Raw genomic sequence first — 16673 nt, 5'->3', positions numbered from 1 at the left:
CCAAATATTTCCGAGAACATTAGCTTTATCATCCTATCGATCCAGCACTGTGAAAACAGAATCCTGTCACCGCGGCTAGTCGTTAGTTTACCGTTACTGTAAAAGTTCTAGTAATTAGTTTTGGGTAATGCTGATCGTAGGAATTCAAAGTGCACTGACGCTTAACCCGTGGACATGGAGGAACATAAACAAATGCTCGTAACTTTGCTCTTTGATGAATCGGTAGTCCAACTGCCGCATTCCAGTTGCTATAAGCTTGCAGAGTCATTGGTCAAGGATTTTAACTTGGTTAAGTTTCAGATCGCCCCATAAAACCAAATATTTCCACAACGAATTACAAGGCGAATGAAGCCCCAGCCCCAGAGAGAGTGGCCGCGACGTCATGACTACGCCAAGCGAGAGAGCGAGAACGGTAGAACAAAGTATGTTCCGGACTTATTCACATCGCACGCAATTCTACTTAACTCTCCAAGCACGCCTAGCTGGCTCCTCTCACGATGAAGTTTATTATACCTGCACAAACACCTTGGACAGTACTCAACTCAACGTTTAGCTGTGTTCTCTGGGCCTCTCTCGTTACATATCGGTGTAATTTCCGTGTCTTAGTATTTGCATTGTTGTATCTTGGCCATAATTTTTCTAACTATGGTCACTAGTGAACTAGTTTGACCCTTTCACAAGCACTAGAGGCTGAATCATCAAAGCAGTTGATCAACAAATAACATTGTCTGCCAACACAAGGGCTAACATCGAAGAAAACAGTAGGAAAGTTCTGAAATAAATTAAGCGATTGATTCGTAGAAAATAAATTATTGATAGCAGCCCACAAAACAGTTTATGTACAGACATCAAAAAAAGTTTTGCATCACCTCGGTTCCGAGAGATCCGGAACGGGGGATGAGGGGTGGGGGGGGGGGGGCGAGGAAGGGGGTTTTGCGGAGGGTGATTGAAGGTCAATATTTGTGTTTTCTTGAATAAGTCTAAAACTGCGACTCCTAGCGAAAATACTTCCCAGTGCGAAAATTAACTACGTTAAATTTCCTACGAAAAAGGTCCTGGTCACTCTAGGACTAGTCATTTCCAGGTTGCAGGGCATGGAATATTTCAGATTTTAAAAAATAGTGCTGTAATTGTATAAAATTAATGTTTATTGTTAAATGAAGTGGGGTAAGAGCAAATGTTAAACGTATGTACCACACCTAAGTGTAACAGAACCGTACTATGAGGGGGTTTAACAAGGTAGAGGAAGGAATGGGGTGAAGGACAGAAGTGTGAGGGGTATAGGTCGCCAGACGGCAAACTGAACAGCGAGCAGGCGATTCGCCACACTCTTCATCCCAGTATATCAGAAGAAGCAACTACAGGGTCTTTTACAAAGTGCAAAGACATGACCATGGGGTGTTTGTTTTCTACAAAGTGCTTCAACACCACACGGACAAACGCAAGAAACACATATGGACAGATATACGTAAATCTCTTCAACAATGTTAAAGGTGAAATTGATTCTTAGTCGTGCTATATGACAGCTGTAGCATTCTTCTGTGAAAGGCGACTTCCCACTGCTCGCTTTTCAGTTTACGGACAGACTATACCTTCCCAGTATTTCCTGTTGAGTTCTCTTATGGGAGAAGACGAAACAACTTCACTGAGTGCACTACGCCTGTAAGTATAGACCAACTGTTTTGCGTCCAGGCACCCACACTTCAGTACCTGACCTGCTGCCAAGAGCAAACTAAGCATTAATGGTTTGCTCTTGCACATGTACTTGGAACTACTAACTAACATATAAACATGTTACCCATAATAGCTGTAGTTATTAGTCGGCAAATAAAGTAAATACTGACGTAATGTTGTTCAGTACACTGTCCTCAGTCACCAATAAAAACATTTTCACTTATACCCCTAACACGCTGTATAGTGGTGTAATTTTCAGTTTCTTGAGTACTTATTTACAATTGTCATTAATTGCCCTCGTGCAGTGAAAGAACAGTGTGCAGAAATTTACCTAGATTCTATATACGTTTATTGCTTAGTATTATTAGTAACTCATATGTGTTCCGCGTGGTGTTAATGCATTTTGTGGAAAATAATGCATCACCTGCGAATGTCTGTGCACTGCCTCGTCAGCTTGCCAAATACCTGTAGTTACTTCTTGTGATGTAGTGGGGTAGAAAGTGTGGGGAATCGCCTGCTCGCTCTTCATTTTGTTGACCTATGAAATAGTGAAATAGGGAAATGCGTGACTACAATATGGCGACCTACCTTCGCTCAGGTTTCTACCCCCCCCCCCCACCCTCTCCGTCCCCTACGCACTGTTAAACCACCAGAAAACAATATATCCCATAATACCTCGCTTCGCTACTGCAGGACGTGGTACACACATTTAATATATGTTCATAACCCACTTCGTTTAACAATTAACATTAGTTTTATATCATTAAAACAGATTTTAATAACCAGCGAATTTTCTACACCTTGAAAGTGAATAGGACCTTTTTTTGTACGAAATTAAACGCACGAGAGCGTGCTGACAAGTAATGCATCCGATTTTTTAATTCTGTTTTCAATATCGGTTGAAGAATTATATGGCGTGCGTATTACTCGATCGACTTCCTCGCTTCGATGACGCAAGATGCAACCCCCTGCCGCTAGAGCGGCCCGAATTGAAGCGCATAACACTGTGGTGTTACCTTCACACAGTGGGCGCATCCGATTTTCGCGTGTTTCCAGAACTTAAAGAACATCTTTGAGGACTTCACTTTGATAGTGATGAAGCGGTGTAAGGAGAGGTGAGTCTGTGGTTCCGTCAAGGAACTCAAACATTCTACAGCCATGGCACTAAGAAATTAGTCTCTCGCTGGGAGGAATGTGTTCGTAACTAGGATGATTATCTTGAGAAATAAATATGTAATCACAAGGATAAAGATTTAGAAAGTTAATACAGTTCGTTTATACAAAAGGCTTTGAGAGTTTTCACACAAAACATTGGGAGGCACTACTTTTCAGCACGCCGTCGTCGTTTATTCTTTTTATTAGGAAAAATCGTCGCTACAGGTAATCGTTTTTGAGTTACTCTAGAAACACCTAAGAAGGTGACTTTTATATGCCCTCATCTTCACCCCCCACGCTCAGATCCCAACGGTTGTGGTTAAAAAAAAAATAGTATGTGAGCCGGTGGATTTCTGGCGCCAGCCGATATCGATTCTTACTTCCATCTTTGATCGTTGTCCCTATGCCTTGTTCTCTTTGCGTCTTTGAGGCAGGCTATTTACGGTGGCGCGCGTGCGAAAGTCGTGAAGAGGGGGTCCGCGCATGAGCCGAGTCAGTCCGTGACGTGACGTGACGTGACGTGCTTTCGATGTTGTCGTTGTGGGGAGTTGACGACACCACGTCACGTGGCACGGCCGTATGCTGTGAGGACAAGCTGAGTTGGAGCAAAGAAGAAGCATGGGCCGCTGCCGGAAAGTATTAAAGTTGTATTGACACGGCTGGCCAGTGGCGGCCAGGATTTGCTAATACCTCGAAAGCTATGTGGATGGATGGCGTGTGAATTTCACATGAAGAAGAAAAAATACATCGCCAAGCGTTCGTGGTGGGTTCCTCCTTCTATATATATAGTGAATATTATTGTGTACTTAAGGACTGTTGACTGTTGCAGTTGCTCGTGCTAGTGGCCAGCAAAACATTCACTGCTGTGGTGGCGAGGCTAGTTATGTTCTGGAACGGCCATGAAATTATGTTACTAAAGTGGCTAGAAATAGCGCCTCGCATTTGTAAGTTTGGGTTTGGTGCTTAGTGGTGCGCTGAAGGTAGCTGGTTCACTTGAACCTCATTTCTTAATTTCGTTATAGATTTAGAATTTTCTGGTTTTACGAATTGGTGGTAGTTGTTGTTTCTTAATAATCTCTTGTGTGTATGGAAGGCAAGTGGCCATGATAAATATAGGTCATATTGTGTTTTACGGTCGGAAAGAGGCCGTGTGTCTTTTGCAATTTCAAATACCTATCTGAAGGTTGATTGTCACGTTAGGTACTGCACGTTTGATTTATATGGTGTCAGCCATTCAGCAAAGACAGATTATGTTGTAAGGTGGACCTTAAGTCATTGAGTGTTGACAGACACATCTTTTCACGTAGTATCTAGATATTTTTTTTTTTTTATCAAAGGAGACTAAGCTCCTTAATTCTGTAAATTGGTTAACTTGTAATATGTTTATATTAAGGTACTGCTTTTCTATATATATATTTGTGTAACTTGTATATACTACAGTGTGTCTATCGCTCATGTTTTCCTGTTTTCAGAAACGTGTATAGCGGTCGACGCGATCTTGCAGTGTGACGGAAATCTCAGGATTTGAACTCAGGGCCGTCCCGATTTCTCTATTCCATTCAACATTTTAGGGGGAAGATTTCCTACTGCCCAAAGGTGAGTATAAGTTCACCCTTTGGATCGTGTGTTTGTGAAATAGTAATAGATTGTTTGCTCGTGTCCATCTCAGTTTGTCATTTATGGCACTCCCTGCTAATGTCGTACGAAAATATGCGACTAGACTAATTTTTTCCCTTATTGGCCCTTTGCTGTCTTGGTTGAGAGGGCTAATCAGGGCGCAGTGCGGAGCAGCGTGGCGGCAGTACGCACCGTCTCCTCGCGGTGCCTCCGCGAGCACCTGGCGGGCATTTTGAGCTCGGCAGCGAGCAGCATGAGCTCGCGCACGGTGAGCCGCGGCTGCAGCAGGTCCTCCTGCATGAGGTAGCACGACACGCGCCGGAAGTGCGCCTCGTCCCGCGGAGAGCCGCCCAGCAGCAGTTCGCCGCTCACGCCAGACCGCCTGCAACACGACGAGGGCAGGGTACAGCAGGACGCAGCGGTCTCGTCCACTGCAAGTGTCAGCCGCCGCGGTGGACCCACTGTGCAGGGTAGCGGCGGTAAGGCCAGGCACATATTGGGAAGAAGGTAGCGAAGAGCAGGGCAGGGCAGAGAAGTGTAGCAAATGTTTCTACATCTATGTGTATATCTACATCGACACTCCGAAAGCCACCGTAAGGTGCGGGGCGAAGGCTACCCTGTACCACTACTTGTCATTCCCCCTCCTGTTACACTCGCAAATAGAGCGAAAGAAAAACGGCTGTACGCCTCCGTGTGAACCCTAATTTCTCGTATCTTCGTGGTCCTTACGCGCGATGTATGTGGACGGCAGTAGAATCGTTCGGCAGCCAGCTTAAAATGCCGGTTCTCTAAATTTTCTTTGTTGTTGTTGTTTTTGTTGTTGTGCTCTTCAGTCCTGAGACTGGTTTGATGCAGCTCTCCATGCTACTCTATCCTGTGCAAGCTTCATCTCCCACTACTTACAGCAACCTACATCCTTCTGAATCTGCTTACTGTATTCATCTCTTGGTCTCCGTCTACGATTTTTACCCTTGCTTGCTCAATATATAGATTGAATAACATCGGGGATAGGCTACAACCCTGTGTTACTCCCTTCCCAACCATTGGTAGTCAACTGAGTGAAAAATTAAGCCCTACTGCAAATGGAAAAAAAATTTCATCACAGCAAAAAACTCCAACCAAGTAATCTTGGCAATGCAGCTAATGAGCGATGTGAAATATGAATTATTGGATCATACACCCTGTCTACCAGATTTTGAACCACAGCTGTCAGCTGTCAGCTGACAGGTATTCCTGCTTAAGGGAAGTCTCTCTAACAAAGAAACCACTTTCGACAAAGCTTAGGTATCCGATTAATGAGGAAATTAGTATATTTCATAAAAACATACAAGGCTTTAGAGATAAAGTTAGTGAATTGCTTATTGATGTTGACTCTGAAATTATTGGTATATCTGAACACTTCTTAAATAAGGAGATAATTCAGAGGCTTCCTTTACTAGGATACAGGTTGGCTGGCAGCTTTTCTAGGAGCTCTATGCGGTGTGGGGGAGTAGCCATGTATGTGAAAAACGGTATCCCATTTGAGTCAATTGATGTTTCAAAGTACTGCACTGAAAAGGTGTTTGAATGTTGTGCAGGTGTGGTTAAATTTAGTGGAGCTAAACTTCTGTTATTTGTAGATCCCCAGACTCCGATTTCACAACGTTTTTGCGAATGCTAGAGGAGGTTCTTGGTTCACTTTATAGGAAATACAAAAAGTTAGTTATATGTGGTGACTTCAATATAAATTGTATAAGTGATTGTGCAAGGAAAGGGATGCTGGTAGACCTCCTTAATTCATATAATCTTATGCAAACCGTATTCTTTCCAACGAGAGTGCAAGGGAACAGTAGAACAAGCATAGACAATATTTTTGTTCATTCGTCATTACTAGAAGGGCATTCTGTTAGCAGAACCTCTTGTTGACCCCTATTCAATAGTCTGGGAATTCTGACATTGTCCTCACAGTATATATTTTCTTTAATGTCGTTTGCTGTTAGCAATATTAGTTTATTCCCAAGAGTTAGCAGCTTTCACTCAGTTAACACTAGGCAGAAATCAAATCTGCATGTGAAATGCACTTCCTTGACTCTTGTGCAGAAAGGAGTGCAGTATTCTGCTGCATCCATTTTCAATAAGCTACCATAAGAACTCAAAAATCTTAGCAGTAGCCCAAACGCTTTTAAGTCTAAACTGAAGAGTTTCCCCATGGTTCACTCCTTCTATTCTGTCGAGGAGCTCCTGTAAGAGCTAAAAAATTAAGCAAATTCCAGTGTTACATTCTTGATTTTCTTTATTTAAACTAATGACGTGTCGCCTGAATATGTTTCTTATATTTCATTTTATCTGTTCCTACAATCGTGTTATAATTTCGTGTATTGACTCGTTCCATGACCATGGAGACTTCTCCTTAATGTGGTCCCACGGAACAATAAATAAATAAATAAATAAATAAATAAATAAATAAATAACCAAAAACTTTTTGAGTTCAATGAAGAATATACGGTAGCAGTTGACGAGCATTTCCCAGATTTTTCTGGTCGCACTTAGGGTCGAATCTATTCACTCAAAAAGTTAGACAAATTGGACTAATTTTATAGGGGACAACGTTGTATCTGCATTTATGTTCTTGCGATGCACATTACCGTGTTTGGTCGATGGTACAATGAGTATTTATCAGCTGAGAGACCCTCCAAGGTAAAAAGTCGCTGTGAAGAAAGTTCTTAAGAAACAGATACCGCTGCATAGGTGGTGTAAAACTAAACATAGGGCTATGGATACTACGATGCTGATTGAAACGCGTTTGCTTGTCAAAAGGACGATGCATGAAGCCTTCAAAGACTGCCTTAGCAGAATATTAATGAAAGATCTCTCGCGCAACCCAGGGAAATTCTGATTATATGTAAAGACTTTTAGTGGTACCAGTATTAGTGTCGAGATACTCAAGAACGAGACAGGAATTGAGATTGTGGGTTGTAAAGCAAAAGTAGAAATGTATGATCTTGGCCTTTCTCGGAGAATCAGGTGTTTGTACTGTTGAGGGGGTGTCCAGTCAGGTACAGATGTTTTCATAACACGATATTTCGACAGGGTACCTTGCCGTCATATTCAGGTGATACCTGTAAAATGGGCGTCTTTGCTACATCCCGCCTCCGTAAAGAAAATGTATGTAGGCTTTATTACAGCTTTTTCCAGAGCTTTCTCTTCGAAGTCCTCCATGAAAAAGTAGTTTCAGGAGGGATTCGAAGGGAAAGCTCTGGAAACAGCTGCAATGAGGCGTACATGCTTTTTCAGATATGTTTACGACATTTTATAAAAGACATCATATTTACGCCAGTGACTGCAACACTTCATTTCACGACTGCAATTTCGACCTTAAGCCATTATCAAGTGCAGATTTATGTGGCTTTAAGCCATGTCAACTTAAAATGAGCTGACACATTTATATGTCGTTGTCATTACTATTAAATACATTCGTGACGCTGTTACACATTGCGAACACACATATCGATATGTCATAAAACAACATAGTCTGATACGGTTTCGGAAGTCAAAGTCCAAGAATTTAGGAGTTCCTCCAACATCTGGACTCTCTACGCCCCGCTGTCAAGTTCACCATGAGGTGGAAGAGAATGACGAACTCCCCTTTTTTGACGTCTTAGTCAAGAACGAATGGCACTATAAGACACAATGTGTACAGGAAAGCCACGTAGACCGATCTATATCTCCACGTGCCGGCTGCCATCATGCTTCACAGCGTGGGGGTGCAATACGTACACTGGTTCGCAGGGCGCGCTCACGGATGAGGAGAGGCTATCAAGTGGGCTTAACCCCCTTCAGCACGTTTTCAGGAGGAACAGATACGACGGGAGACAAATCTGACGTGCTTTCAGGCAGAAAGTAAAAGCCCAGCAGAGAGAAAACGACGAGGAGGAAAAGGCACTGTTGTATCTGCCGTACGCCGGCAAAGTATCGATAAAATTGGTAGAATCTTGGATCGAGGTATCATTAAATGCGTTTTACGTTCACCTCCGAAAAGCGTGCATTGTTAGATACTGTGGAAGATGGTTTGGGGCACCGTGAACAGGTGTTTACCGTATTCTATGTAAATACAATAAGGTGTATGTCGCGGAAACCGTACGGACAGTCAAAGAAAGATTCAAGGAACACAGAAGACACGCCGAACTTAAGCAGCCAAGACAATCTACGGTTGCAGAACATTGCCTGGGACTTTATGAAATAACAGAAGTGCTAAGAAAGACTTCTCTGTTTTGGTACTGTGTTCTGAAAGAGGCTATTGTAATTCGAGTGGCCGAGGGACTGATCAACAGAGACACTGGGTACACCCTCATCAATGCTTAGGACCCAGCACTCAGCTAACTAAAATCATAGCGTCGGCTGAGAGGGAGTACCGCGCGGAACGCGGCCCACAAACGTACTGAGGGCCAGAGTTCGCGCCCAGCTTGTACCCGTTCCCTCCCCTCCGCGACCCCACTCCATCCGTCGCGGCATGCAGCGTGCGGCTGGCAGTGGAAGGAAGAAGGGTGGAGGGGCGAACAGATATTAAGAAGGCGGAATGTAGCAACGACGCCCGTTCTACAGGTATCACCTGAATATGAGGGCAAAGTACGCTGTCGAAATATCGTGTTACAAAACCGTATGTACCCGGCTGAAAACCCGGAAAAAAAGCAGAAATGTTGAAAATGTTGAACTCAGTTTTCAAATGTTTCTTTAAAAAGATAAGTCCGGGAGTACTGCCCCAGTTTAATTCTCACACCACTGTAAATACGTGTGAAACACATATTAGTATCAATAGCGTTGAGAAATTGCTGATATCACCAAAACTGAACAAAGCTCCTGGACTCGATGTACTTCATATCAGATTCTTTTCAAAATTTTTGGCTGAGTTAGTCCCTCCTTCAACGATAGTATGCCCAGGAGTCCGAAGACAGCACTCCCGTCTGGAAGAACGGTACGGAAGTGATCCAGAGAACTACCGTTCAGTATCCCTGACATGCATTCAGTCTCTGTTGATCCATTCTGGAAGCGGGACAGCGGATGGTCAAATATTTACCAAGGGAAGTCGCCAGACAGCCGTACGTTTCGAGAAATTATTTTATTTTATTTTATTTTATTTTGATAACCACTTTCGGCATTTCAATATGCCGTCTTCAGACCGTTGCATATAAAAAAATTATACGTGTAGTGTATATCAAGGCATATCAAAAGGGACTTAAAAGGAAATGCAGCGTAAAAATTAAAATTCTTAAAACCGACAAAACGCATTTAGCAGCACCAAGACAAGTACCTGTACATATACAGGGCAACAAAGTAGAACATGTACACCAACTGGTTAGCATTACACCATTTCAACATCACATAGTTATAACAGATCATATCAAACTTTCCAAAAGACTAAAAATAGACAATGTACAATGAGAAGCACAAAGTAACAAAGTTAGTCTAGTTTTTTTATTTTTTATAAAAACCTACACAATTCTTATAGAAGAGAAACACCCTAGTTCATATGAAGACCTAGCCACAATCAAAGTAAAACGCAGCGATATAATCTATGAAGCACACGGTAGGCTGCGTATCTATCGCTTAAGTATTATCACTATGGTGATCTATCAGAATTAGTTCTCACAACATGAAAAACGCAACCAGACGGAAAACCCAGGGACAGACAACATATTAAGTGAATAAAAGCAAGCAAAGAACATGCGAGGAATACTCATAAAATTCCTCTAGAGCATACGTTACATACCAAATAAAAATAAAAATAAATTACTAAATATCCCTTGCCTCAATTAATAGGCGGGCAAAAACAAGAGTGGAATAAAATAGGACCTGAGATCCATATTAACTAATGGGAGTCCTCCAAAATCTTAGCTGATAATGTAATACTATTTCCCTGGGAATGTAAGGTATCACACTATCGACCTATCTACAAAACGACGAACCCTTCCAAATAGGAACTGACACATAGCAAGCTGTATCACGATAGATCGTGTGGGAATGGATCAAAAGAAACAATGGCCAAAAAAAGGGGGGGCGCAACAACTGTGAGCGAAAAAAGTTGTTAAATGGACTCATGCTAAAAAAAAGTCGTGTCCTTTTGTAAATAACTGAGGTACACTTGTTGTTGCATCTTACAACATATTCTGAACGCAAACAAAATGTATCTCGAACAGAATGACCTCAACAAGCATAGATTTGGAAAACATCGGTTGTATGAAACCCATTTCAGATTTCTCACTTGACATCCTGAAAGCCAAGAATCAAGGCAATCAGGCAGATGTAGTATTTACGGACGTCCAAGAAACGTTGAACTCAATAGCATAAATACGTTTGTTGTCGAAAGTACGATCGTACGAAGTATCAAACTAAATTTGGTACGGTATTGAGGATTTCTTGATAGGAAGCGTAGAACACCTTATCTTTCACAGAGAGTCATCGAAAGACGTAGAAAAACTTCAGGTGTGTCGCAGAGATGTGCGTTGGAAACCTTGCTGTTATTGTTGTATATTAATGACGTTAAAGACAGTATTGGTAATAATCACCGACTTTCGCAGTGAATGCAGTTGTCTACATGGTCCAGTGACATTAATGTGATCACTGTTCAAAAGTGGTTCAAATGGCTCTGAGCACTATGGGACTCAACTTCTGTGGTCATCAGTCCCCCTAGAACCTAGAACTACTTAAACCTAACTAACCTAAGGACATCACACACATCCATGCCCTAGGCAGGATTCGAACCTGCGACCGTAGCGGTCGGGGGGTCTAGACTGTAGCGCCTAGAACCGCACGACCACCCCGACCGGCCGATCACTGTCCGACGTCAACTTGCAATAACCACTCACAGATGGCAGGAGGCAGCACTAGCAGCGGAGGACATGTAAACCGTGTCGGTTGTGCACAGGAAACAGTGCAGTCATTTCGTAACGTGGAAATGGAGCTATTTATCTGACGTCCAAAAGGGCATGATCATTGGCTTCTGGGCCAGGAATGTGTAACAGAACATCCTTCTCTAGCATTACTTTTCCTCAACAGTAGTTGACAGTATTATTTTTCGAATTTAGGACAGGTCAATATGTGAGTTAACGAGCATTTCGCTCTCATATGGCCGAAAGAGTCAGTCTTCAGGAATTGTGTTACGAACCCCGTTGCCCAGGATCGTGTTCCACAAAGAGCGCAGATTCGCCACTAGATGGGGAAATTCACGAGCGTCTATTGTGCTGAATGAGGTCTGAGCATTGTAGTGTGCAAGTGAGACAGACGAGAACCTACGTCATAGGGAAACCCCATAGAAGCTGTTTGTGACCAGGGAGACGTAGCAGTGTTAAATATGGCGGACTTAAGATTGACCATAAAGGGAAACATTTATGAAAACTATTTAATTCTATAGTAATTCAGGGAATGAAGCCACAGTAATTTTAATCTATCATCCTTCATAAATTTTCATGGTGATCCCAATAAAACTTGAATATTGATAATATCTAAAGTAGTTTAGAATTTACTGTTAAAATGAAATTAACAAGGTTTGTAAAAGAGACCTGAATGCTAAAATCTGAACGCTTTGGTCGACATTAACGATCGACATTTCATATAGAAGTGCATCATTAAAGTGACAAATATTGTAAATATCAACTCTGTAACTTTATTTGTTTAAAAGATATTGTCGCATAAGAAGCCGAGTAGTTCAAAACTCACCTGAACTGAATAATTTTATTTTCTATATTAGGTTCGAGTACATTCTAGAAGTATCCACAAATGGCAAGAATCACTGTACTGGAATGTTCTGTAGTTGTATACGTACTGTATGTGTTCTGGCCGGAGACAGTTTGCTCCGCGCTCTTGTATGTGCAAGTGCTGAATAAACCTTCGTTAAGTGAAGTTAGTGTTCGACATTCATCTACTTACACCTTCCTCTACGTGACATTATTCTGGTGGAGGCACATGTATTGGAACTTGTGATACTGCACATTATCGACGACACAGTGGCTCCCATTAAGGCCATGACAGAGTCGCCGTTTACGTGGGGAGAAACCCGAGTTCGAGCCAAATTCAACAGATCGCAATCTATCAGAGACAGAAGAAGAAGAGCACGTCACAATGACAGCAACTTTGTGCCACCACATGAGATATCCTTCCTGGTTCTCTGGTGACGATGCTCAAGATCCAAACAAGTGGCTGAAGGTATATGAGCGCATAGCCAAATTTAACAAATGGGATGACACCGTGTGTTTGGCTAACGTATTTTTCTGCTTGGAGGGCACTGCCAAGCAGTGGTAAGAGAACAACGAGGAGAAGTTCAAACGCTGGGAAGTATTCCATGCGGAAATGCGCAAGTATTTCGGCGACACACCACGACAGAAGTGCAAGGCTAAAGATAAATTAAAGTGCAGGGCACAGCGTCCATGAGAAACGACAGCGTCCTACATTCAAGACGTCTTGGTGCTGTGTAAAATAGCGGATCCTCGAATGAAGGAGGATGATAAGGTTGCACATCTCATGAAGGGTGTAGCTGAGGAAATGTATCAAGCCCTACTCCTGAAAGAGGTTTCGACAGCAGACGACTTCATAAAATAGTGCCAGTATATCGAGACAACGAATCAAAAAAGATTTACACGCAAGAAGTTTGAACGGCTTCCAAACGTTGTATCGATGTCTGTGATGGAGAAAGAAACTGATTTCACAAGTGTTCTTCGTCAGATGGTGAGAGAGGAAGTTCAGAAGGCACTTGGATTGCATGGCGAGCAAGAAACCGAGATGCTTCAAGAGGTCATAAGGGAGGAAGTGGAACAGACATTGAACCCAATCTCTCGTCCTTCATTTCCCTTTAAAACGGTAAAAAGTCGAAACCCAGGCGAAGTTACATTCCTACAAGGCCGCATGAGGAACCTGTTTGGGCACCAAGGGAGACTGATGTCTGGAGAACACAGGATAACCAACCAGTATGTTTCCACTGCGGACGACCAGGACATGTGGTGCGCTATTGTCAAGAAAGGCGGAGGATATTTGATGACGCCCGCGCCAGAAGACAGCAGACCGATCTTAGCCGACGCCAATTCCGGGACGACGAAGATGAACAAGAAGATGTGAGTGCAGGACGACGTAGGTCACCATCGCCGTAAGTTAGTCGCTGGAGAGGACGCCCCCCAACACGCCGATCAAGGTCTCCATGGCCGTTTAGAAGCTCCAGCCGATCACCTGGCCGCTGAAACCTGGAAAACTAAAGGGTGTGACCTTCCTTGGAAGTGAGGTCGCTAAAGAGTAAAATCCTCCGCCGTCGATCACTACAAAAATGATAGGAAACTACGTCGATATCCTCATGGGTGGCCGACTAGCCCATGCTCTTGTGGACTCTGGAGCATCATATTCAGTCGTTTCGTAGAAGTACCGTCGCCAGTTGCAGAAAACCGTATTCGTCGATAGCAAAACATCTCTGCTGAAGGTGGCTAATGGTAAATATGTAAAACCTTCAGGAAGATGTGTCATTCCTGTTGGTATCAATGGCCATACATAGCCCTTAGAATTCATCGTCTTACAAGAGTGTAGTCATGATGTCATTCTCGGATGGGACTTTTTGAAAGCTCCTCAAGCAATTATAGATTGTGGTCGCTCGAAGATTATGCTAGACGAGATGAGATACTGTGGACAGGAACATGCGCATCCGAGTGTGTGGAGACTATGTGTGCTGGCTGAAGTGATCATTCCTGCAGTCTGCGCTAGAAAGGTAGCTGTCATGTGTCATGCCATTCATCAACCCATGTAGGCCTATAAAACTTGACTATTGATAATATCTAAAACAGTTTAGGATTTACTGTTAAAATGAAATTAACAAGTTTTGTAACATTGAATGATGACAGCATGACACCTTATTGAATCATTAGGTAATGGAATATTCGTTGTAAACTTTAGTGCACAATAGTTACTTTTGTTCTTCATTTATCAGAAAGCACATTGGTGCACTGGCCATGACATTCAAAGTTAAGAGGGAAATTGTATTGGTTTTATATAAAAGAAATTAACGTTTATTATGTAATGTATTGCTACTTTATTTAGAGCGCAAAAGTGGTCAAGCTTTGATTATTTAAATTTATTCAAATGTAAAATAATGTAGAATAAGCTGTATCCCATCAGATAGACGGCTTCAGGAAAGGGAACTGCCCTAGTCAGTTGAGCGAGGATGTTTGGCGCGCTGGAAACTGGCCAGTGAGGGGTGGAGGGACGGTGCTGGTGGATACGCGAAAACGGACGGTCGGTCTTTAGGTAGCTAGGAAGAGAAACGACTTAGAACATGTCGCGTTGTGTGGTATCGCGGGACTCAGTCTACGAGCTGTGTGCAGCCGCTCGCCTGGTGTGAACTCTAACTTTTCGCGTAGTCAACGAGGTGGAGTATTGGACTTATAATTCCCAATAAGATTGTGAATGGTCGAACTGTGTCAAATGGATATGCGCTCGAGTGTAACAGTAATTCTAAATACGACCACTTTCGCTACTAGTTTGCTTTCTGAATAAACAGTATTCTAACCAAATCGCAACTGCGTGGCCTACATCATTTATGGGTTGTTAATTTAGCTCCCGATATTATTATTACTGTTGTTATATGTTAAATTAACGTTGTATGTTTCATACAATTTCGCAAACTTGCCGTCAGCCAGACAGTTTGACCAAAGGGTCAAAAGTGTCTAATTTAGGGCGTGTAATGCGACACGTCCGATTCAGCCCCAAGACGATTTTGAGTCAAGACATTTCGACAAAGAGGAACCGCATGTGAGTGAGCCCAAATATCTTTGCGATGTTATCTCGCAAATATTATCTCAGCTGCTGTTCTGAAAACTTTCATATAATTTTATGCGCAGTATGTTATATTTCAAGCTAAAATTTACGAAAAGTAATTATTTTATCTTCGATGTTACAACCGATAAACATTAGCTCTGAATGTACATTTAAAATATTTTTGTAGTAACATTTGAAATTAAGAATTATTTGGCATACTTAAAATGTCTATTATTAATTACGCAATCTAATACTGTTTACTACGTTTCTGGATTCATTTATGAAATTATAATCTAAATCAATAGAAATTCATTTCCTACGAGAAATTGTAAACTCTTTGAAATATGGTTATTACTGCAGAATGAAGGAGCAGTAAACATGTCTCTGATGTGCTAGGACGTATTTTTGTATTTTGGGCGAGCAATGTAATTTTAGCTTTGTTAATGTGGAAATTCAAAACACTGTATGATATACTAAAATGTGATAAAATACATTAACGTAACAACAAAAATTCTGCTACAACAATCATCTTCAAATTTATTTACATCAATTCAAACATGAGGAGCTAAAATGTGAGAATTTCAGCTTCAAGAAAGAGAATTAGGAAGTAGGGGGAAGATTACAGGTGGAAGCATTTTGGAAACGGCTAAGTTTATGAACTGTTCGAATGCCGCCGTGGTTGAAGTACACTGTGCATTGCAAAATGGCACTATCCAGAACCGGCACCGGTGCAACTGTGGTGCAGCACGGGCCATAGAAGAAGAGGCGTGCAATTGTTGAGCAACTGAACGCCCAGATGAATCAAGGGGCTACCAACAGTGTCTCCTCAATGCAGTTCAGCGAACGTTGCTACATGTAGGCTTACGCAGCAGGCGACCCATGCTGACTGCTGTTCTTCGGCGACGAAGACTGGAATTTGCGTCCAGTGAGTGGCGACAGTTGGCGTTTTAGAATGAATCACGTTTTATCCTCCATCGGACAGATGGCCGTTGGCATGCACGGCGTGAAACGTCTGAAATCAAACACTTTGCAACCAGAAGGGAGCGTTAAGGTCTGGGGAATGTTTACATGGTATTTCCTGCGTGATATCATCAATTGATCAAGATAAATTTGCCTCCATCCTTGGGGACCATGTCGACGTCCACATGAAGTTTATTTTTCCTCCTCACGAAGTCCTCTACTAGTAGGTGTCATACAGCTCGCAATGTACATTGGTCGTTCGAAGAAAACCAGAATGAGTTTACCGTATTCTCCTGACCACCAAACTCCCCGGATTAAAACCAAATCGAGAATGTGTGGGACCACCGTGATCGGTCTGTTCGCGTCATGGATCCTAAACCGAGAAAACTAACGCAGCTGGCCACGACATTGGAGTCGGCATGGCTCCACATCCCTGTCGGTTTCTGTTAAAACATCACTAACTCTCTTCCTAACCGTCTCGCACTGCAAAAGTTGGTTATTCA

General features: G+C 42.5%; 1 protein-coding gene across 1 annotated transcript in view; it reads right to left on the bottom strand.

Annotated features, from left to right (window-relative positions):
* LOC126175012 (ATP-binding cassette sub-family G member 1) overlaps positions 1-16673 on the bottom strand; it is a 466189-nt gene that overhangs the window by 237347 nt on the left and 212169 nt on the right. Inside the window, exon 4 of the mRNA XM_049921499.1 lies at positions 4639-4828. Within this exon, the coding sequence (XP_049777456.1) occupies positions 4639-4828 (190 nt within the window). The remainder of the gene's footprint in view (positions 1-4638; positions 4829-16673) is intronic.

The sequence above is a fragment of the Schistocerca cancellata genome, chromosome 3 (assembly GCF_023864275.1).
Source record: "Schistocerca cancellata isolate TAMUIC-IGC-003103 chromosome 3, iqSchCanc2.1, whole genome shotgun sequence".
Classification (NCBI taxonomy): domain Eukaryota; kingdom Metazoa; phylum Arthropoda; class Insecta; order Orthoptera; family Acrididae; genus Schistocerca; species Schistocerca cancellata.
Note: the sequence above shows the minus strand (reverse complement) of the source record. Positions and strands in the feature narration are given on the sequence as shown.